Source organism: Osmerus mordax, chromosome 19 (genome assembly GCF_038355195.1).
Source record: "Osmerus mordax isolate fOsmMor3 chromosome 19, fOsmMor3.pri, whole genome shotgun sequence".
Lineage (NCBI taxonomy): Eukaryota > Metazoa > Chordata > Actinopteri > Osmeriformes > Osmeridae > Osmerus > Osmerus mordax.
Window position 1 is genome coordinate 9,407,815 of NC_090068.1, and position 23,174 is coordinate 9,430,988.

The 23,174-nt window shown below is 51.6% G+C and overlaps 1 protein-coding gene across 1 annotated transcript in view; it reads left to right on the forward strand.

Moving 5' to 3' along the window:
- srrm3 (serine/arginine repetitive matrix 3) overlaps positions 1 to 23,174 on the forward strand; it is a 50,534-nt gene that overhangs the window by 909 nt on the left and 26,451 nt on the right. Inside the window, exon 2 of the mRNA XM_067257717.1 lies at positions 20,326 to 20,660. Coding sequence (XP_067113818.1) covers positions 20,338 to 20,660 — 323 coding nt within the window. The 5' untranslated portion in view covers positions 20,326 to 20,337. The remainder of the gene's footprint in view (positions 1 to 20,325; positions 20,661 to 23,174) is intronic.

Below are 23,174 nucleotides of genomic sequence, written 5' to 3' on the forward strand. Positions count from 1 at the left end.
GCAGTAGTGGAGGTGGAGCCCTAACCTCAACAACAGGGTAGCTAGACGAGGTGACAAAGGAAGGTAGTCTGTCAAGTATTTCTGTCTAACAGTGATCCTTAGCTACCCAGATAATGCCGTTAAAGGTTCTATACTATCTCCCCCCCCCTCTCTCTCTGTCTCTATCTCTCTCTTGCTCTCTCCCAGTTTATCCATAAACCATCTGCTTCCTGTTCTGTGTTGATAGGGTTGTTTGACAGGGACTGACATTTCCTCCTTTCTGCAGCCTCTCTCTGGGTGAATCTGTTCACTGTTAGCTTCCCTCAGACACATCCAGGCCTCCTGCTCCTCCATCCCCCCTGTCTCCCCCCCCCCCCCCCCATACACACACACACATACACACTCACAGGCTACTGCTCCTGGCCTACTTCCCTCTCCCTCGCTACTCTGAAGGACACCCAGCACAGCTGGAGGGGGGAGGGGGACGGTGGTGGGGCCGGTGGGGCTGTCAGGCTGGGGGTAAACGGGTTGGGATGTCAAGGAGTAAGGGTGGGTGGGTGGTTGGGGGAGGGTGGGTGGTTGGTTGGGGGAGGGGGGCAGTGTTTGTGTGAGAGTGAGTTTTCGACAGTGTCGGTTCTACCCGGGCAGCAAATGTTCACTGCTCGAGACACAACCCCAGCGCCCGTCAGCCGAGTGCATCTTTCAAATCTAAACTGTAAATGTGAGAGCGCAGCAGGACGGACCTCCTTAATTCAAAGAGAGTGTTTTCCAAATGCTCTCTCTTATCTCCGAGCAGCAGGGGAACACAGACTGGAGCGTTCCTCGCAGGTTCCACTTAGAACCGGCACTCGGGCACAGAGGAGACGCGGGAGAACAAAAGGAGAGAGACTTTGAGCGCCGGCAGTCGTTGCCGTCGATGAGGACGAAGGTCAATAAAGTGTCACATTGGACACCGTTGAAAGCAGCCCAGGGCTGCGTTTCCCGATAACGATGGATCGTAGCAACGATCGAGCAAAAAACGAAACCATCGCTATTTCTTACATGCGTTTCCCAAACATGCTCGTAAGGAGTAGGCTAATCTATGCACTTTCAAGAGTTACGAATTTTCAAGAGACACTTTAGCTACGATGTCTTTAGGAACGGCCCGTAGAACTAAGAATCGTCCTACGATGGATTCTACGATCAATTTAGGCTTACGACGCTTTCGGGAAACGCACCTCAGATGTGTTTTGGTCTTAGTCTCGGGAGCCCCTTCAAGGTGTGCTGTGTTTTGGGTTCGTCTGATGTAGAGATGCTCGATATCTAGTGTCTGTCTATCCAGCCTGTGTAACTGCCTTGAATGATCACCGTAAGGCATGGACCAACACTCCCGTGCCCCACATCAACCCTGGGCTTCTTGAGAGCGCTGGTGGTCACATTAGCATGCTTCTGTACCCTTGTTAAAGCATCCATTTTTATCCTTACAGACACGCACACGCACACATGCTATTCTTTGTCTTCATCTCTTTCTCCCACTGCCATTCGGCACAGGCGCAGTGGAGATTAAACTTGGATTTTGCTTTAGATGTTCGGTCCCTAATCTCCGCTCAGTGGAAACAGCCTCACTACACGAGTCCTTGTTATTTTGTGCATGCGTCTGCATGACCTGTGTGAGTGCTTGTCTGTATGAAAGTGTGTGCATCTGTGTGTGTGTGTATACATATGAGTGTGTGGGCATGTGTGTGTAGTAGTAGTTGATATTGGAGTGTTCCAGGCAGATGGGAGAGCGTATGCTTCCTGTCTTCAAGAGTCCCTGGGCCAGGTCTGTATCAGCCTGCGTGCTCAGCAGATGCTGGAGAGGGCTCTGGTACCACACAACCAGCACCCCACATGACTCATCTGGGGGGCTAAATCCGACCTGAGCTCGCGCTAAACAGGAACCATGCCGCGTTCTTGAAATCACTTTCCTAGCGTAAACGGAATTCTGATTCCGCGGTTTTCCGTCGTTGTGTGAGTAGGGATGGTTCACACCGTTTGGCCTAGAGTTGTGTGTGCTGGTTGCGTCAGGTTTAAGACCAGGCGGGTGATGGACAGCAATCTGTCTGATCTAGATTGGAACTCAACTTTCAATCCTCACATCAAAGGGATTCAAGTCCTCATCAAACGGCAAGAAACATAAGATAACATTTAGATCAAGGATTGAAATTGAATAATTCAAACTCCCAGACCTTTGTAACAGAGTCTTAAGATAATGAGTGGTGTCCTTGGCATGCTGATAGTTCAGACATGATTTATTTACAATTTTCTTTAGATCTAAAATTACTCAATAAAATATTTGCCGCTATTATTCATCAGTTGGATGAATGAAAAACACATTTCCTTTATGAGGGTCTTTCTGTATGAGACGCGGGCCGGTGGTGGTGATGAAAGACTGATGAAGCTGCATTATTGAAGTGAACACAGTCACGAGGAGACGAGGGGAGGCAGTCGTTGGACTCCATCACAGAGAGGCCCGTTTGAAGCTGTCGCTGCGTTCCCCTTCCGTGGGGTGGGGGGGTGGGGGGGAGGGGGGGGGCACGCTGGGCCTGTCAGACGGCTTCAGGCGCCGCCCCCCCCGGGATCCCCCCACCTCCCCCTTTCTCTCACCCTCTCCCTCCCCCTCTATCCCACCGACTTCAGAGTGGCTTTGAAGTTCACCCACAGTGAGAGGGTGGTGGCGAGGAAGGAGTATTGAGGGTGCAGCCAAGGGAGTATTGATGGGGAAGGGAGGCATGTAGAAGGAGAGACGCGCTGACGGGTATGATAATAAGCCCTTCATATATTCTCCTCTAACCTACCTACTCTCAGACCTAATCCGTGCTTGATATCACAATAGTATGCAAGGAGGTCTTCGTCTGGCGAGGGGAGCGCGGCGAGGGGGGAGGACACGAGGAGAGGAGACGGGTGGGGATCGTAGGAGAGACATGCGGAAGGGGGGAACAGATAGGAGCTAAGCCGGAGGGGGGGGGGGGGGGGGGGGGGGGTTGAAGACCGTGTTGTCTGTGTGCTGCCGTGCACCTTGCGTGTGTATTCTGCGAGACACTGAATAATGTAGGAGTGCCGTGTCTGGTTCCAGAGGCCACACAAAGCGGGCTCGGATAACCTGTGCTGGGGTGGCTATCGGTACGTTTGCATGTGTGTCTGTTTGACGGGTTGGAGAGGGGGACTAGAATAGTGAGGTGTGCCTCCGAGAGCAGCTGTCGCTTGCAACTCGGCCTTACCACAGAAGCATCTGCCATGTGAGGGAGAGAGAGGGGGAGGGAGAGAGGGGGAGGGAGAAATGGAGAGAGGGGGAGGAAGAGATGAAGAGTGATAGAGGCAGAGAGAGGGAGAGGGAGAGAGAGAGTGATAGAGGCAGAGAGAGTGCTAGAGGCAGAGACACACAGAGAGAGAGAGAGAGAGAGAGAGAGAGAGAGAGGTTACCACCCCATCCATATCCATCGTGCTTCTGAGGGACATGGGGAAGGCAGCGAGGTAAACGGTTTGAAATCAGGATTTCGTGTCTCTTTTTCTAACCCCCTTTCTTAGTAATCACCGGCATGCTGCAGCTCCTCTGTGAATTCATTGTGTTCCATCGGAGCCAGGGACATATGTAAATGATTACATTTATCTTAACATGCAGCGAGGCTACCTGCGTAGAACAGAAGCGTTCGGGTTTTTTTCCCAGCCAATGAAAATGGCTTATGCTGTCCTCCTCAAGCCAAGCCCAGATGAGATGGATGACAGAGCACCAGCAGCAGCGGGCTGTGGGGCTTTGGCTGTCCAGCGATGCTGTTTTTCACCCCAGAGAGATGAAAGACCACTGAAAAGAATGAAGGCGACAGGCAGCGATGCTCTGAGTGAAAGCGTGCCGGAGATTAATGCATTCACTGACCTTTTCCATCTTTTCTCTTCCGGAACATTCTGGGAATTCATATCAGGGCTCTCCTTCTGCAGTCTTCTCAGACATGTCCAATATTTAGACATACTGCAGCCACGGTTCAAACATTCCTAGGTTTTCCTCGCGGGAGTCTTAACCAACACAACATTGTATCATGTTGATAGGACAGGCCCAGATACAGGTCATTCTGAGATGAGAGGGCCTGACAGGTGCTTGCATTTAATCTCTCTCTCTCTCTCTCTCTCTCTCTCTCTCTCTCTCTCTCTCTCTCTCTCTCTCTCTCTCTCTGTCTCTCTCTCTCTCTCTCTGTGTTTTGGGGGAGGGGTATTGTGAGTGCGTCCTCCTGTCTAAATGGGTGTAGTAGGCCGCTATGACTGCCTCAGTGCCTACTGCAGTTTATAATACAGGACCTCATTGGACGGTTCAGACTAGCAACACACTTTCAATAATGTGTATCTCACTACCCTATGGGGATTAGTTCATGCATGGACACAAACATGTTGTAGCCGACATTGTAAGGTCGATTCAGTCATTACCTCAATAAATGGCATATTCTTGAGTTCCGTCGCAAACAATGTCTGCTAAAAGGCTCAACACAAGATGATATTTAACCGCGGTAAAAATGCCTAGAGACAGTCTATGGGTAATGTGCGTTCATAGCACGAGTAGTTTTTGTTTTGAGTCTTTTCTCAAACTGAATTCACACGGACGTGGATAAGCGGAGACGTGGTAGAATACAACTGCAGGTCGCACCATCTCAGCTCATTTTTAGAAGGACTAATTGCATTGCAGACACAGTTATATTTGTGGCTCATCTGCACTGGCAGAAGTGTGATTCCCCGATCCACCACCCACATCTCCTGGGCTTAGCAGCAGCACCACCACACCCGTATCTCCATCCAAACACACTCCACATAGTGAAGGGAGGCAGCAGGAGTGTGTGTGTGTGTGTGTGTTCGTGGATCATCCTGCACATTGTTTATGAGGATTAGTATAATTCTGCAGCCATGCCGGATCCGCTTTCTGCCAAGTTTTGACTGGGAAACGGGCTGGAGGGGGCGCAGAAACAATCCAACACCAAACGGGTGTGTGAGGAGGGCATCCCCTCCGCGGCTGACAGATCACCCCCATCACCCGTCTAGCCGTTTAAAGAGGGAGCCGAGCTTGTCCTCAGAACAATTACTTAATTGCTCCCTAATTTGCTGCGGGCCAAATCCCACGCGGCCTTGGTGAACTGTTCTCTGGGCCTCTGAAGGGAAGATGACTCGTTATAAACATGCCACTTCTCAGAATGATTGTTGTATTGCTGATGCTCTCTGTTGTATTCGCCGATGTCTGTTATTATAGAGAGAGGCGAGCCACTGCTCTTTCCTAGTTGCGGTTTCTAAACTACACGAAACAGCAACCTGTACTCTTCCCTGACGTGAATCGAATTCACGAATTGAATTTGACGTTGGAAGTGCACTGTAACATAAGAAGTTGTCCCTGCCTTATTGATGCCAATCTCTGATCATTATTGTCATCCTGACATAACATATAGTCATGCCATTTCGCGATCAATCTCAAATGCTGTTTTCTTGTAAAGAAGCGATGAGGGAAAAGCGTGCAGCGGTACAGGCAGCAGAAAAGCCAGAAAATAGGTTTGTCCGCCCCTGGTCGCCGTTCACTTTCCAGGGTATGTTTGGCCTCATTGCTTTCTATGGCTCCTCCCGGGAGCGGAGGAAATAGATATGGGGTTGGAAGGAGAGGGGGCCAGTATGAGGAGAGTCTGTTTACGTGCCTCTCTCCTCCAAGGTCCCTTCCTCGCTTAGTCACGGGCCACCGTATCAGGAAGGCGCCGGAGAGATGGAGATAAAGTGAGCCGTTTCAAAATTGCTATTGTATTGAAGGTGGTGCATTTGTCGCAGGCGGTACAGAGCAGTTATTTACCACCGGGGGCTGTTTATATTGTATCTGATAAAGAGCCGTTCAGCGCTGGAAGGCCATTTGCTTTGCGAGACTCCCATTGCTTGTAAACCCAATTTTTTGGGGATACTTTAACTTTTCAAGGAGTGTGATTTGATGGCTTGCTTTCCCAACGTTATGGGGGCATTTTTTGTTTTGTTTGTCAAGGCGTTTTACAACTTTCCAAAATCGGGACTGTTCATGGTGAAATCGTTTATGATGCTTTGCAGCTCTCCTATTGGTTGGTAATTGATAGTTGGCATGGCAAAGTTGTTTACGTGCTTTTTCTTGCGCCTCCAAATGACCATGAGCTCATCACTGTAGCGGCAATGTCGAAGGAGAAGCAGTTAGGCTCCTCTGTCGCTAACCGAATCAGGGAGAGAGGAGAGGGCGAGCGAGGACGGCAGGAGCTGAACCACGTCGACCGGCTCCCCCGCCGCAGCTCAGCCCCTCTCAGGGGAAACGAGCGGAAAGGCTGGGTCATGTTCCCCAGGTGACCCCTTTTCAGCGTGTCACCCTGGGCCGAGTTTTGCGCCTGACCTTTTCCCGACCCAGCGGAGATGAGTGTCGCCCGGGCCAGAGGCGGCCTCGCAGCCAGCCTGGTTAATAACACTGGCACTCGCTGGCCTCGGTGTCCCGCTCCACAATGGGAGCTGTCTGTCAGGGGGGCGCAGGGCTCAAACAAGGACAGAACGCCAGGTAGGCAGGCAGGCAGAGTGTAAGAACAGTGGTATCGTGGGAAATTTCATGCACCCTGACTTTCTCCATTTGGGAGAAACTAGTCAATTCCACATTATCTGAGGCAAGCTGCAAAAGGTGGTGGAGTGTGAACCTTATTCTGAAGAATAAAGAAGGAGAAAGATGGACAGACAGAGAAGAGGCCGTAAGAGAGGGAGAAAGGTGTTTAATTAGCTGCAGGAAGACTTGGCTTGGATCCTCTACTGTATTTAATTGACTGGTGGGATGTTGTCAGTGGAGTTGCCCTTTCCAAGAGCTACAAAGGCTGTTTGACAAAACCCTGACACTGAAAGACTGCAGTACAGTTAAGGAGAGATAGCATGTCTGAGATTGATGCTACGCCCACAGCATGACGTTTCAAAATGTCAAAATGTCAAGGAACCTGACATTTCTCACCGAAACCCGATTCCACAACTCAATGACCGGTTGGAGTGCGCGAAGCGTTCTTGATATCACATAATCAGAGGACTGCATCTCACTGTGAAAGGGAACCAGCAGGCAGACACATCCGACAAGCTTTTTTCTTTCGACTCCCCGCAAAAAATCCCCCCCGATATCATCCAGGCCTGCTTGGACACGGGCCGCGTGTGAGCGTGTGGGGGTCAGCAGCTCCTCCTCTGTCAGAGGCCTCCTTCACGGCCTCCCAGTGAGGCGTCTTGAGGTCATATCTGCTGAGCGCCGCAATTTCCGAAATGAGCCGGAAAAGCAGAGGAGCAGTGTTGAACAGGGACTGTGGCCAGACACGAGGCAGGAAACAGATGGCTGCTGGGGAGGGGGGATGAGGGGAGGGGTGGGGGGGGGGGCGGGGCACACACAAGCCTTGTGCACACTCCCAGCCCAGCCAGAGGATATTAGAGCAGTCCTGGACTTCACTCATCCTCTGGACCTCCTCCCTCTGGGATTACAGGCCAGTGACGGCAGCTGCTCTTGGGGAGGGGAGGCTGGGGCATCACCCTGGAGGACCGGCACAGCTGCTACCCCTGCCCCCACCCACCCCCACCCCCCTCTTCAAGGACCCTGACCTCTTGGATGGAGGCTGGCCATTGAGACCCCCTCCCTCCTCCTCCTCCCTCCTCCCTCCTCCCCCTCCCCCCTCATTTTCCTCCCACCTCCTCCTCCTCCCCCTTTCCTCCTCCCTCCTCCTGCTCTCCCTCGCTCTGTCATAGCCACAGTCAGGTCTGAAGACGAGGGTGAGGTAGACCGCCTCTCTGCCCGTTGAGACCACTTTACAGGTGCAGGTGTTCATTACAATGGATATTTTTACCTCGGCGAAGACAGCAGGTGGCCTCATTTAGCAGCAGAATAATAAATGGCTAGGTGGAACACCCCCCCCCCTCCCCCCCCCGTCGCCTCCCACGCAATCTCATCCCTCTCTCACCTGGCCTCCACGGAGACTGGGAGTGGCTCTGTCCCCCTTCTCCTGTGCAGATGGATGTCTAACGGAGGCGGTTGCGGTTGCTTGGCTGCTGCGGCTCAGCCCTTGTATTGACTGCTTTTTTGGGGACTTCACTGCATCGAGTGACATTTCTTGTATTATGGGCTGCCTTCGGGTGCTGCCAGGGGCCTGATCTAACCTTTCAGGCACCGGATGATAGCTCTCCAGAGAGGGAGCACAGACAGCTCACCTGACCTTTTATGAGTCATCCGTCCTTCTGAATGCCCACCCCCCTACCCCGCCCTTCCCAAGCCTGTACCAGAGCTGGCAGCCTGGGCTGCTGCTGTCCCCAGCTCCCCTGACTACAGGCTGGCCTCTGCCAGACAGATCCAGTGTACTCCAGAGGCTGTGGGACTCCTGGCTGTCTGTGTCTGTCGCAGCACCATTACCTCTCCCCTGCAGCTGGATATGGCGCTCTCTGGCCCCCATTAAAACAGCCGGTGGAAGCGGGCCGGCCGGAGCTCAAGGTGACCCCGGCCACACCGGGGGCCCTCTGGTGGAGCAGGGCTGCCGGAGCTCTGAGGAAGTGTGCCGTGGATCCAGCCACTCCGTATTGACCGCCCGTCCCATCCTCGCTACCCTTGGCAGCAGGTCGACAGCAGCCAGACAACAGCAGAAGTCAGATGAGGAGGAGGGAGGAGAGGGGTGTGAGCACACAGGGCCTTCAGAGGTCTCTCGCCCCATCCTCTCATCCGAGCTCCCAGTGGTCTCTGTCGCCCGTCGGGTGGTTCCGTTCCTAAAAACACACCGAACACACACTCGAGTGTCCTGACTGCCCCATTTGCTCCACTTTACCGCGGCGAAACGACTGTTCTTTCACCCTGAGATTGTGCCATCGAGTAAATGACGGCTGGCGCCTGGGGGGAACCACTTAGCATTAGTCTTGAATTACACATGGCATCCGAGACTCACTTAGAGAAGTGTTAAGAGTGTTAGTGTTAAGAGAAGGCAGCCACTGGGCCTGTGTCCCCCCGTATTGATTAGGTATGGGCAACGCACGGAACAGCATCTCTCCTCCCCCCCGCATCCCTGGGTGTGAATATTACCGTGGTGCTATTGACATGGGGATTACAGAAGGCCCAGCTCTCCTGCGTGCTGCGCCATAATCCTGTCCACCTCCCTTGTTGGAGATTACAGGCGTGCTTCTGAAACGTAATTCAATACCCCCCTCCTCCCAAGACTGGACTGGCCTGGCCTAGAATGCAATTCCGTTGTGTTTTTCCTCCCCCACCAACAAAGGAGAAAGACCTCAGTTGGCGAATGAAATGAAACGGAGGCGGTAACATTGTTACTGCGTGTATGAAACATATTCCTGACCGTCTGGGTGGAGGAGCTGGTTCATTGGCCAGGACTGTATGGCAGGGGCCTGGCTAACAGATCATGTGTTTTTTGAGGGGCACAGCCAGACAGACCAGACCAGGTCTAGTTATACTTGCAGGTTTGCCAGGGCAGGCTGGCTCTGAGGTTCCTCCAGCCAGGAGAAAGCCTCTTCTCCCTGATTGGCAGTGGACTTAGGGAGCAGGGCAGTGACACGGGCTCCAAATATCCAGAGAAATGAACAAAGCTTCCTCTAATCACCCTCCCTTGGCGCGGCGCTGGGCGACGCTCCCGATCTGTCCCAGGTTTCCAACGCCGTCCCAGCGGGCCGGCTCTTCTCCTCCGCTCTCCTCTCTTTCACTCACTTCCTCTCCTCCGCTCTCCTCCTCCATTCTCCTCCTCTCTCCCCCACACAGGAAGACAGTGGGTTGAGCGAGTGATGCGGCACTCTCACGGTCTGCTAACAGCCCTGGCCTTCCTGTTCAAATAGTTTGGGTTGACAGGGTGTGTGTGAGTGAGTGAGTGTGCGTGCGTGTGTGCCCATAAGGATTTGTGTATGTTTGACAAGGGCAGAAGTGTCACGTTGCTTCAGCAAAGAGTAAACTCCTCAGCGGTGGTTGTCCTGCCTGTGAACGGGTTATACTTCCACAGGGTTCGGGCACAGCAGCAAGGCCTGAATGTTGATGACCAGCTCCTCTAATGGGAGCTTGAGAGACAGATTAAGTCCTGCGTTTTCACACCTATTCCCTCATCTAAACCCAGTGAGCTGTGAAATGGGCACCTTTATGCCCCAAGGTTACTATAATACTTACAATAACAAGATTATTCTCCTGAGCCGGGATGATGCCACCATCCTCTCAGTTCCCCGACGCATTCTGACACCTGTATTCTATTTACATGATGACCCAAATAAAGAGAGAACGCCGTCTTAAAAACAAACAAACAACGGCAGCCCTCGTGTTATTAATCCACCTATCTTTCCAGACAGTCGGAGGCAGAGTGAGAATGCAGAAGACAGCATGTTCCCGCTCTCTCCTGGGCGGAGTGACGCTTTGCCCCCTATCTTCTTCCCTCGGCGAGATGGGATGGAGCTGGTTTCTGCTCAACCTATCGGCCCAAATTAATTCCAAATGGAATGTCAGGGTTGCCTTGGAGACAGGCTGAAGGGAAGCCTTCCTGGTGGCCTCTGCAGAACTGTCGAGGCAGGAGAGCCACTAAGGAATTTAAAAGGGAGGGCTGGGTTAGGTCTTAGCCTACACCGGCTGTGTGACAGGATAACGGATCAGGGGATGTCTATGTTAATGTTTATGTTGCACGTGTTTAAAGTGTTTGTCGTTAGTTGTTTGTCATCGCTAATGCACACATTTAAACAAGGAAGCAGAGCAGTAGTTTTAGATATGACAGAAATACACTGGCGTTAATTATTAACAGCAAAAGTAAGCCGTGAAAGGAATTCATTTGCGCCTGTCAGATGTGCTGATGAGGGTAATTAAGGAGGCCTGCCTAACGAATCGTTAGCAGGCAACCTACAGAACAGCGGCGCTAACGAGCACTTTGTGGTGGTGTTCCTCTCCTCAGACGCCTCTCTCCGAGGTCTCTGTTCGCTAACGAAAACAAGTGGAAGTTCAGCTCGTCGCAGAGCAGGTGCTGTTCCAAGTTTCTTTTCTGGCACTCTGGCATTGCAGATGTCCCCCCCCCCCCCCCATACACACACACACAACTAAGGCAGAGCCCTCCCCCCTGCCCTGCCCCTCAGGCAGTCAGAGGGGTGCGCTGAGGGGTGCGCCTCTCGTTCCCCTGCCTCCCCCTGTCACACGTAGTCATGCTGTTAACAAGGCTTTCCTCACAGCCCCAGATACACCTGCCCGACTCGCGCCACACTGCCGCGGCTTTTAAATCCGTTTGGAAACGGCTCGCGCGCTACCACTCGACTGTCGACAAGCCCCCGTCGCCGAGCGGGTGAGAGCGTCTCGAATCTCGCCTCCCAAAAGGTTCTCCGGAACAGGAGAACCGCCCGCCACGTCGGCCCTCCCCAGACCCCCCCCCCCCCCCCCTCCCCACGCAGCCAATCCCCTCTTTCCATCCTCGCCCTCTCATCAAGGCCCAGCTCCCCTCAGCCTGCCCTCCTTCTCTCGGTTTAGGCTCTCCTAAACACTCCCTCCCTCCTGATTTCCCAGGAGAGCAGCAGCGGCCGGGCCCTGGAACGTTCCTGGGTGGGCTCCCTCGCCGCACCTCTAGAAGAGACTGAACCCCCCCCCCCCCCCCCACCCCACCCAGAACAGCATGACCTCGTTAGCTCCCACTTTCTTTCTGCTCTCCCCTCCTGTTCTCCCCCCGGAGCTCTTTCTGGGCGCTGTTGGAGGGTGTGTCGGAGGCTGGCTGGTTAGAGCAAGCCGGGCCCTGCGGAGGGGAGTCAGATCAGGGAGCCAGCAGGAGCTAGTTGGGGAGGAGGGACTCGGCCAGGCCAGCTCCACATAAGGCTGTGACTCATTCCCAGCACGCAGCCCCGGTCAGGGGCACGCATGACTGCAGTGGCCACACGTGTCTGGAGCTCACTGGATGGCATTAGCATCGTTCCCTGCTTTATAGGCATGTGTCCATGAATACGATGAGGTTTTCTGTCCAGGGCTGTCACTCCGGGGGGGGCGGTCTGTGTTTCGGCGCTAAGTCTGTTACCCCCAGCTCCCTCCATAGGGATTTGAACCCGGGTGCCCGTGGGTGCCTGGTTCTGGAGCCGTAGCCAGACAGAGACAGGCTGGAAGGGTGTCAGTTCCAGAGTGGTGTGAGGATGTGTCTGTGGGGCGTGTCTTCGTTTGGGTGTCCCGCTGGGTCTTATCTCTCAGGAAGATGGCCTGGATGACTCCGCCCTCCCTCGGAGGATTACGCTAATGCTCTCTCCTCCTTTCTCCCGCCCCCCTCTCTCTCTCTCTCTCATCCTTTCTTCCTCTCTCCACTGACCTTATTTACCATCTCGCCTTTTTCCCTGCAAAATGCCTCCTTTCTTGAACTCCCATGAAAAATAAATATATGCTAATGCCGTGGCCCAGATCTGAGGGACTCTTTGAACTAGCTGCGAGAGTGTGAACGCCAGCATGGTGGAGAGAGAGAGACAGAGACAGAGAGAGAGTAGGAGCTGGGGTCCCGGACGCATAGCTTGTCTTTGGAGTGGAACTCTGGAGGAATAGCCTAATAGGAAGTGCCATAGCGTGTCTGGCAGCCCCCAAGATATGCTGGGTAACATGCTGCTGTAAACAATTATGTGTTCATCGAGGTGCTGTGTGTGTTTGGGTGAGGTATTTTGCTTGTGTGTGTCCATCTGTAAGGCCAGAGAAACCCTGGGGTTGCTGTGTGCTTCCTGCGTGCTTCCTGTGTGCACTAGCGTGCGTCAGACCAGACAGGCTGTCTGAACTCACGTGTCCACTCATGACTCAAATTCATCATCAGTCAAGAAATCATTGGACAACTGGGCCGGATTTGCTCGGACATCATATTTCTTTCAACGCGACCAGCTCCCACGCAATACAATGTGTCATTTTCTATGATTTCTTTGAATGCTGTAAAACAGGGCTAATGCCCTTGTGTGGAAGGATCAGTCAATGAGTAAAGGCTGTCATTGATATCCTCTTGAGATGGAACCAGTCCCTGGTGTGAGTAAACAGCTGTTCAGGCCGTGACTCATCACCACCACCGCTAGCAGCAGGCAGCCAGCCTGCGTTGCCGTTTGCTCGGCTGTTTACCATAAAGCTGTGTGTCGCCGTGTGTCGAGAGGCTGAGCTGTGGAAACACACTCTGAGGTAAAACACACACGCCCCTAGTCACGCCCACGAAGCAAAGCGCCTGGCGGACACACAATGGAGAAGGGGTCTAAGTCGAGGAAATAGTCGTGTATTCAGAGTGGTAGTTACGCTTGGAGGAGATGGAGCTACTTTGGGGGTGGTTGTTAGCTGCAAGGAACATCGGAGCCCCCCCCAAAACCCTGATTACCTGCGAGGGAATGAAGGCCTGCTGGTAATTGACAGGCATCACTGTGTATCTGGGAGGCGATCGCTCTTCCCCCTCAAGTTCTGCTCCGTCAATTAGGCTCTGCATTGAGCCCGCCGGGGTGCAGGGACGGGCTCATCTGGGCTCCAGCACATTGGAGATTGGCTTTAGATTGCTACTGGCACTGATTTGACTCAAGCCTCCGTCGCCCCGTGCAGAGAGAGGAGACAGGTGTGTGGGAGAGGGATTTCCCCTCAGTCTCACTTTCTCTCTCTCCTAGACGTCTTGTCAGGGGAGTGATTGGATGTTATGTCGCCACTTGTTAAATAGTGTGGGAAACATGAGGCTGCATGGAATATGGGTGAACAGAAGTTGAATAGCACCAAGGCATCGCTTAAAAGGGAAACATCGAAGGTCCAGGAGTCAAATCCCGCCTCATTCGTCGCTTTGGATAAACCCATCCACCAACGAATACATTGAAGACATGGAAAACAACAAACCAGCAAAACAAACACACACACGTCCAGACAGGAATGGATGCTCCTGGGCGGTGCAGTGGGCTGTGCCAAGCCCAGGCCAGATGTGATGAATGTGTGTACTTGTGCTTGCTGAACCCGGGGTGTTTCTCTGGCTGTTTGCTTCGGTGCACAAATAATTATTGTGATGCCCACGACCTCGTCCTCCTTGGAGGGGCACCACTAGCCTGCTTCATCTTCCCCGGGCCTGCTCTCTCGCTGGACACCCTCCTGTCTGGGCAGGCTCGATCTGTCAGTCACAGCTACGGGAAGAAATCTCTGGTCATTCTATAAACCAGATTTAATATGCTTGATATAGCCTATGTGGTCATATATTGCCTATCATTTCCTGGTGCAACTTGCCATTTCTGCGGTGTGGAGTGGGTGAGCTTTGGCACTGAGGGAGCGAAGTTCAGAAAGTTCTGGAAGCTTAAATAAACAGATGGGAAAGAAGGAAAGTTCAGAGATGTGGAATTGCCAATGTGGGCTTTCAGTCACTCATGTGTACAGCTAGGCTAATTTAAACCTAGTGTGGGTGCCAGACTTGTCAGAAATTCAGTAATGGACTGTTGGTTTGGATAGAAAGAGGAGGGCACCGTCTAATCCATAGAGAATGACTCAGGGACAGGGCAGAGAGAAAGAAAGATAGACCAAAAGGGGGAGGAGAGAGAGAGAGAGAGAGAGAGCGCAGAGAAGCAGGCCCCTGCTCTAAATGTTTCCCCAGATGAAAGGATTTATCTTGTTGCTTAAATTCCACTTTCCAATTTCTGCTTTCCTCTAAGTAAGAGAAACAGTCATGCTAGGAAGGTTATTCTAACTTCCTAGAACACTGAACTTGCTGAATTGGTTTTTCCGTCCTCTGGGAGTGTTTCTGTACTTTAGTGGGGCGGTTAGCCCGGCTACATCCACACAACCAGCTTCCTCATTCTTTTATAGTTTAGTATGACCAGTCCGGAACATGGTCTTATAAAGTGCTTTCTGTAGCCAGTTCACTGTGCTGCATTGAATTTTTCCCGTCCCAACATGCAGCAGCGACGGCAGACATATTGCTGTTGGCAAAGAATACACTGGAACTGCAGCCTCTGAAATTAACTGTATGGCGGAGCTGCTGTAGGTGAAGGAGGAAATTGAATTATTTTTGTTACCAGGACAAACGAGGAAGGAAAGGGAGTTAAATTGAGTTTCTGACTGGGATCGATGGGGATGACTGTTGGGTGTTCATAACTCTCTATTCGTAACTTCGTATTTCAAGCGGATGATTCCACAGGAAAGGAAAAGACGGCATTCAAAATTAAATCCACTCTCAGTTAACGGTGGATCAAATTGTGTGCCCGCAGTGCAGTGGTTATTTGGTAATCAAAGCAGATAAAAAGCAGGTGAATGCTGAGCTGGGTCTTGAAGAACTGGAGAAGGAGGGAGAGGAAAAAGAGGAAGACAGGAAGGAGCAGAATGACAGGGACGAGAATGAGGAGGATGTCTATAATAATAATAATAATATACCTGAGTCTCCATCACCCCCCCTCTCTCTCCTCTGCCCTCCATCTCCCTCTCTCCCCCGTCAGTGACCTTGCTAATCCCGCCAGCACCACCGTGCTAATCACTCGCCCCAGATCTGTATAGGCTCTTATGCCAGTGGACCCATGCTGGGTAGTATGGCTTTAAGCACCATCCGGGGCAAATGCAGTTTGCCAGCTCTACCGGAAATAGCCGGAAAAGAAGGACGAAGACCAGATGTAGAACTCCAAAGACAGTCTCCACGGAGGGGCAGGGAGCTGCCCACATCTCATGTCATCCTGAGCGCAGTGTTCCTCTAGATTGTCAGCCTGCAACCCCCCCAAAAAAGTATATCGTTATGAATCCTCCTGGAGAACGCTTACCACCCAGAAAGTATCTTTGTCTAAGCTAGCTGTCAGTACTAACTCTGCTGAAAGTAGGAACTCTGCTGTCAGTATTAACTCTACCCCAGAAGAACTGGACAGGACTGGTTTATATCCTATATCCTCTGCCTTTGTGCAGCTGAAAGTGTTTCTCTTTCTTCCACCGAAGGCTAGTGTTGTCCTTCCCCCAGCCTCCTCCTCACATACCTTCATGTTGGCTCTCCAGCGCAGGGCATGTGAGAGCAGGAGACAGGCTCTCCCCTCAGCCCTCACACACACACACACACCAGGCTCAACCCTCCGCAACCTTTGCCTTTCCCAGCAGGACCTCATGGTTCATCTCCTCCGCTGTAAACAGCACACTAACAGCCCCAGAATGTGCTGACATGGGCCCTGCTTACCCCCCGTGTCTTTGTGGCCATTTTTAGATGGGCTATACATGGAGAATGTCTGAGGCGTGGTTGGAGCCTGTCTTTGGCACAAGCCTAAGCCATGCCGGGTCTGTGAGAGTGCCTAAACAAAATGCAAGGGATGAATGCGGGTATGATACGATCTGGAAGACGCTTGAAAATCTGTTTGTTTCCAACTACCCACTCGGTCTAGTATCTCATTATCTCAGCCTGTTCAGCACTACTGTCTCCACAGCCTCCTCGGAAGCTTCCAGAGCATTTCCAGCCCGCCACTACAGCAGGGCATCCAGAAATACGCAGACTATTTTACAGCAACCGTTCTTTTTTCTCTGTTACATTTGGCTTTTTTTTCTCTGCCTGCCAGAGGGAGAGGGACACAGTGTTGGATTTGAAAAAGGTTATTGAAAATATCAAATACAGCCTACACAGAGGAAGATATTATGGCTCTTGCTGTTTTTCTGTGATTTTTAATTGTTGTTTCATAGGTATTTAGATTGTTCCGAAAATATCAATTTAAACTGACTTTCAGTCTCAGATGTTTTGCTGAACAGACGGAAAAGTACGCTGTAATCAACGTGGGGCTTCGATCTGTCATCTCCTACATAGCATTGTGCTGTTGTTGTCTAGCTAGGCCTGTATGCTCCTTCCCATCTCTATCAGACCAACGCTATTTGTATGCAACCTCTGCTCTGACAAAAACAAAAGTTGCTGCTGCTTGTTTTCTGGCGCCCAACAGAATGCCTGCGTGCTCGGAATGAAGAAACCCGACCTTGAGATGACAAAAACCTCCTGTGGGTGCCAAGCTGCGAAAAAAAAACAAGCTTGTACCAAGAGGTGGGTCAGATTAATATGGAGGATGAGGGGACGGGGGAAGAGGAGGAAGCAGAGAGAGAACGTGTGACAGAGAGCAGGAGAGAGAGCAGGAGAGAGAGCAGGAGAGAGAGCAGGAGAGAGACCTCCTGTGTAGCTGAAGGTAGAAGCACGTGCAGTTCTCTTTCAAGCATGTGTTAACCTCCCAGCTCCCCCCCACCACCACCACCACCACTCAGATATAAAACGAGTCCATATTCTTTTCAACTCGTCCTACGGATAACCACCCAGGAAGGTTTTTCCACATCTCTCTCTGTCTCTTCATATCAGTGTGCCTGTCTCTCAGCCAAGGTCGTGCCCCCTGTTACTTCCACACAGTAATCACCAGTGAGGTGCGCTACTCAATGGGAGCCAATCATCACCATCCCGCCACTCTCACACATAGATGACCATCGGCTCTGAGCGAGGGAGAGAGAGGACGAGGGAAAACAAGACAGAAAGGGACAAGCGTCGTTTGACAGGAATAAATCGAACCGGTAAAGATATGGCTCATAGTCATTATAGTGTCTCTCCATGGCATCTCAACCTATCCTTATGTTATGGGTAAATGGGCAAACGGGCACATAACACTGTTATGATCACTTCTTATTAGCAAGTAGTGAAGTATAATAACTGTCACGCAAAGATGGTCCATAAGTCACAACACAGGCCGAATTTTCAGCACAGCATTATTTATTGGTCCATGTTGGTATGGTAAAAACAGTATGACTCAGGTATGATTCACGCTGATTATCATCCCAGCATTGGCATTGGTCGACATTGCGAATGAAGCCTGGTGGCTTCAGCAGCATAACGAGCGCTGTGTTTACGGCAGGCTGCGCTGTGCACGGTGTGATGTCAGCAGAAGGCAGTCTGTGGTGGAGTCACAGCAGGGGCTCTGCAGGGACGGGAGGGCTCATATGCAGCAGCATCTCATTACCCACACACACCAGAACCCACACTCACCAGAACACACACACCAGAACCCACACACACCAGAACACACACTCACCAGAACACACTCACCAGAACACACACTCACCAGAACACACACCCACGAAGTCAGGCAGGCAGGCAGGTAGGTAGACATAAGATGCTGCAGTAGAAATGAGGCCGCTCAATCAGGAGTAATAGATAGGACACGTGTAATGCGTGTAACTAATGCATTTCAGTTTAAAAATATCTGGTTGTGACAACCTTCACCAGCCTTGAAAGAATGAGGGATGGTAGCTCGGCACCAACAATGGCTCGAGATAGCCTTCCCTCCTGTTACTACAGGAGGGAAGGCTACTACAGTACTCACACACCATGAACTGAGGCTTCACAACTTCAGAACCTCTCTGACTAGTCTCTCCATCTCTCTCTCTCTCTCTCTCTGCCGGGATTGATTCATAAGAACATTTAATGATTGAAGAGAAGGGTGGAATTTGATGCACTTTGCAACCGTAGGGGAATAAAAAACAATACAATAGGGAGTATATAAATATGTTAATGCATAATTGAATGACTACATGTTCGTGAAGGATGGTTGAACATTGTGTTCCCTTATTATAAGAGAGCCCAACTTCTTAGAGGGGATTTCAGCTTTATTTGTCCCCAATGGACAAATGAAATTACTGTTGTGAAAATACAATACATCAATATGACAATGGCATATACAGATAAAAACACAATTGTGTTCTGTGTAATACATTTCAAGTGATATTATAATTAGTCAATTGTATGCATCAAATATTTTCAACTCAAGTAACTTAAGGGATGTTTATTTGGGGACCAGGGACATATGGTGTCAGTGTTGGCGCGTGTGTGTTGCCTGGGGCGACCCAGTGGGCCAGACAAGCCATCCACAGAGCATGTCATTAGCATGCATAATGGCTTCCCCTCCTTAGGGCAGCCTAGCCCAAACTACCAGACCAGACGAGAACACAGATCCCAGCCCTGCCTTCCCTATCCTACCCTACCCTAGCTTAGCTGAGAATCGCCCCCGGCTACTGACCAAACTGGCAGCAGACCTAATTGAAAAACAGGAAGAAGGCTATTATTCAGTCAAGTGAGAAAAACCATGGGAGATGTCTTGTTAGTTTCCTCCTTTCGTGTACACACACACACACTTACACAGTTTTTATATAGTAAACAACGGGATTTTGAAGACTCAAAATCGCTTGCCTTGGGCGCTTCCCTAATATGTACTGTTTGGTCAGTTGCAATCCCACTGACTATAATTGCAGCTTTGCTTTACCAAGCTGATAAGGATTCACATTCCCGAATTCTTTTAGACAAGGGTTTGGTTGAGTGTGTGTGTGTGTGTGTGTATGTATACAGAAATGACTGTCACAGAATATCAAGTGAAGATTTCCAGTGTAATAGATTCAACGACAATGTCTCTTGCGGCCCGGCCACCTGTTCTTCCAGAGAAGCGTCGTGTCACTACGCACCGACTCGGCTTGTTTGACGGCGCTCCCCCCTCGCCCACAGCCCAGCCACTCTCCTCAGTAACAAACACATCAGTAAGACGTTCCCCTCGTCAAAAGACACCATGCAAACTCAGTTGTTGTTTGCGACAGCCGTCTGCATGACACGGGCTGACGACATGCTCATTTTCCTTTAACGAGACAAACTCCCCGCGGCTCCTCTTTGACGGGATTGAATTTAGTGGGAGTTTGGAGGAGGTGGACATCCAGAGTTTGCGTCATCCTCGCTTGGCTCTCCCATCCCTGACAGTGATGAAGTACCTCAGCAGGGATTGTCTGACTCCCCGGTGAAAAATGAAGCCATTAGTTGTGCAGGACCGGTGCTGGCCAGAGAAGGCTTCTGGCCTCATAGAGAGACTAGAGGCTTCTCTCCGTGTACCAGACCAGACTGGACAGCACTATCATATCTGTCTCCATCAGACCGCAGCGAGGCCAGCACTTGTACCACGTGAGTTTTGATTTCCAAAACTGTTGGGACAGCATTCAAACTCAAAAGTCTACAGTACGTGTACAGGCCTGGGTTTGTGTGTGCAAACTTTGGCTTTATAAAGCACTGCATAAATTCAAACCTGGGATTGCAACAAACAAATTCTATATACAGTTCTGTGATCCTCACCTTTCCTTCAGAATGTCTAGTTCCCCAGTGTTCTGCTCTGGTTCCTCCTATATGTTGGACCTTGACGTCCAGGCAGGATAGGAGCTTGTTCTGTGGATGGTTCAGCTCCCTCCCCCTGGAATGTGCCGGTCTGTTGGGGCATGAGGGAGGCCTCTACTGACGTGTTGTGTGGTGATGCATGTCGACATGCGCCTTCCACCCTAAATAACCCGGATGTGTACAACTTTGTCAGACACATTTTGCTGTTAAAACCCTGCTTAGGTAACGTGTCTCTCTCTCCCCTCTGTCTCCACAGAGCTCTGTGGCCATGTACGATGGGGCGAGGTTGCCTTCCCCCCAGGACAGTGCCAACGGTGTTCCCCAGCCTGCAGGGCCCGTGGCAGGGCCAGGACCGGGCCCAGGAGCCGTGGCAGGGCCAGGACCGGGCCCAGGGCCCGTGGCCGGCGGGTCAGCATCGGTGCCCGCTGTGCGGCCCAAAGTGGAAGAGGCGGAGCCTGAGGAGGAAGAGGAGGAGCCTCTCCCAGAGCCAGTCCTGGTGAAGAAGGCCCACAGAGAGATCCTGGACCACGAGAGGAAGAGGAGAGTGGAGCTCAAGTGTATGGAGCTGCAGGAGATGATGGAGGAGCAGGGGTGAGTGGGGAGAGATGGCTTCTGGGTAAAAATAGATTTTAGAACACTGCGGTGTCTGAATCAGCAGAACACCCGGTCCGCATGTGACATAAGGATGAGTCTGCAGCTAGAAACTGTACGGCTCCTGCCGAGGTAATCTGTGCTCTCCGATGAGGATCTAAGCACAGCACATTCACACTCTGGGGTTTTCAAAAGTAAACAAAAATGCTAACTGCCTCCAGGAATGACTGCCAGATCCAGAGCCTGAGAGTTAGCGAAGGACATCCAGTAGCATCCCTTGTTAACATGCTCTTTCCTTAGGCGCTAATTGTGGTAGAGCTAGGGCTAACGCTCGCCCACAGAGGATTAGTGTGGTGACTGGCATCTCCTCTAATCTTCCCAGCGGCAAGACACATCTGATGTGTCTAGCCTGGACGCACGCTCAGCTACATGGATCAACAAGGCTCCAGGAGTCCCTACAGGCTAGCTAGCTGTGATGCTAACTAATAAGCAGCCGGGTGACCTTGTGTCGGTTGTGCGTAAACAGTGTGTCTTCTGGGACTAGGTCTGAACGTGAAGGTCAGTCACGCCAGTCAGTACTGCATCCAGATTAACTCAGATCTGGGAGGAGCCTTGATTTGACTGGATGTTATTCAGACATTCAGATAAAATAGCAAGTTGAGATTTTGTAATATGAGTAGAGGTTTTAATGACGCCCATTTTTTGTTTACCAGTCATACCCAGTTTCTCCTCTTCATGAAACCGTAGTGGCGACAGTGATTAGCAGTATGCTCACTTTGAACGGATGTCTCCAAAGAGCAGAGTTTATGACACTGGGGGCATTTGAATCAATGAAGATGCAAATCCAGCAGATTTGTGATCCTCATTCTATCCTAGGCTCTCGCTAAGGCATCTTTTATCGTATCCTAAAATCAAGTATACGTCATCCAGGGCTCAACAGAAGCAGACATTGAAACGCTTTTCTGTCATCTGATATACTGTTATGTCACATGTCCTTTGATGAACTCTTCATTTCATTTTCCAGTTAGCGGTGGTGTCTGCTTGAAGAGGCACGGTCGACAGTCCCGCAGCAAAACAGCGTTTGTGTAACCCGAGTCTCTTAGTTTCTGAAGAAAACACTAACTGCACATGGCTTACCAGCTGTGCATCATTGTGTAGGCTCATTCAAGCTGTCGCTTGGAAGGGAAACACAGAGAATAGCTCTGGTAATGCGACACTGAAATCTTACGCCAGCTGCTCTGCTGTCAGGCTTAGCTGAGTAGTGTGTGTGGAGCAGGGTGAGGCGAGGGTGAGGCGAGGGTGAGGCGAGGCCTAACCATGGCGAGATCATTGATATCATCTGAATTTTCAGATTTTACCCACCCCCATCCTAGCCACCCACCCCCATCCTAGCCCCCCACCCCCATCCTAGCCACCCATCCCCATCCTAGCCACCCACCCCCATCCTAGCCACCCACCCCCATCCTAGCCACCCTTCCCCATCTCAGCCACCCACCCCCATCCTAGCCACCCTTCCCCATCTCAGCCACCCACCCCCATCCTAGCCACCCTTCCCCATCTCAGCCACCCACCCCCATCCTAGCCACCCTTCCCCATCTCAGCCACCCACCCCCATCCTAGCCACCCACCCCCATCCTAGCCACCCTTCCCCATCTCAGCCACCCACCCCCATCCTAGCCACCCTTCCCCATCTCAGCCACCCACCCCCATCCTAGCCACCCTTCCCCATCCTAGCCACCCACCCCCATCTCAGCCACCCACCCCCATCCTAGCCACCCACCCCCATCTTAGCCACAGCTATGAAGCAATCCCTGGCTCCTAGGGGCGTGTGGGGCAGGGGATGGTGTAGTAAGTGGGGTTGGCGTCTTTCTGGCATCATTGTATTTGTCTCTGTCTAGACCCCTCCTTGCCCCCCCCCCTCCCTTCCCCTCCACTATCTTCCATTTTCTTTCTGCTGGTGAGGAAGCAGGTTGGAGGAGTGGGGCGACTGCAGGGTAATGGCAGCGTGTGCCAGATTGATGTGGCTGATAGTGGAGCTGCTGGATGTCATGATGAGAGGGGGGGGGGAGCACTGCCATCTGTCAGGGCCTTCTCCTCTCCCCTCTGCCCTCCCCTCCACTTCTCTCCTCTACTCTGTCTCCTCCCTCTCCCTTCCTTTGCCCTCCTCTTCTCTCCTCTCCTCTAATCTCCTCCCTCCCCCCCCCCCTCTTCTCTCCCATACTCTGACCCCCCTCCTCCTCTCCACTTGTCTCCTACCCTCCCCTCCCATCGCAATCCCCTGGCTTCCTCTGGCTATGAACTCTCTAATTGCCCCTGGTTAGAGTAATGCAAAGGAGCCATATGTCTAAGGAAGAGTCCCAGTAACAGCCTGGAGACTGCTTAATGAGGACGGGGAGAGACTGACTGATAGACACTGTTCAATCCCGACTCACTAATGTGTGGAGACGAGTTAGAACTCGAAGAATACCATTTAGTGGGATAAATGTATAAGTTCTCTGTAAAAATACGAGTCCT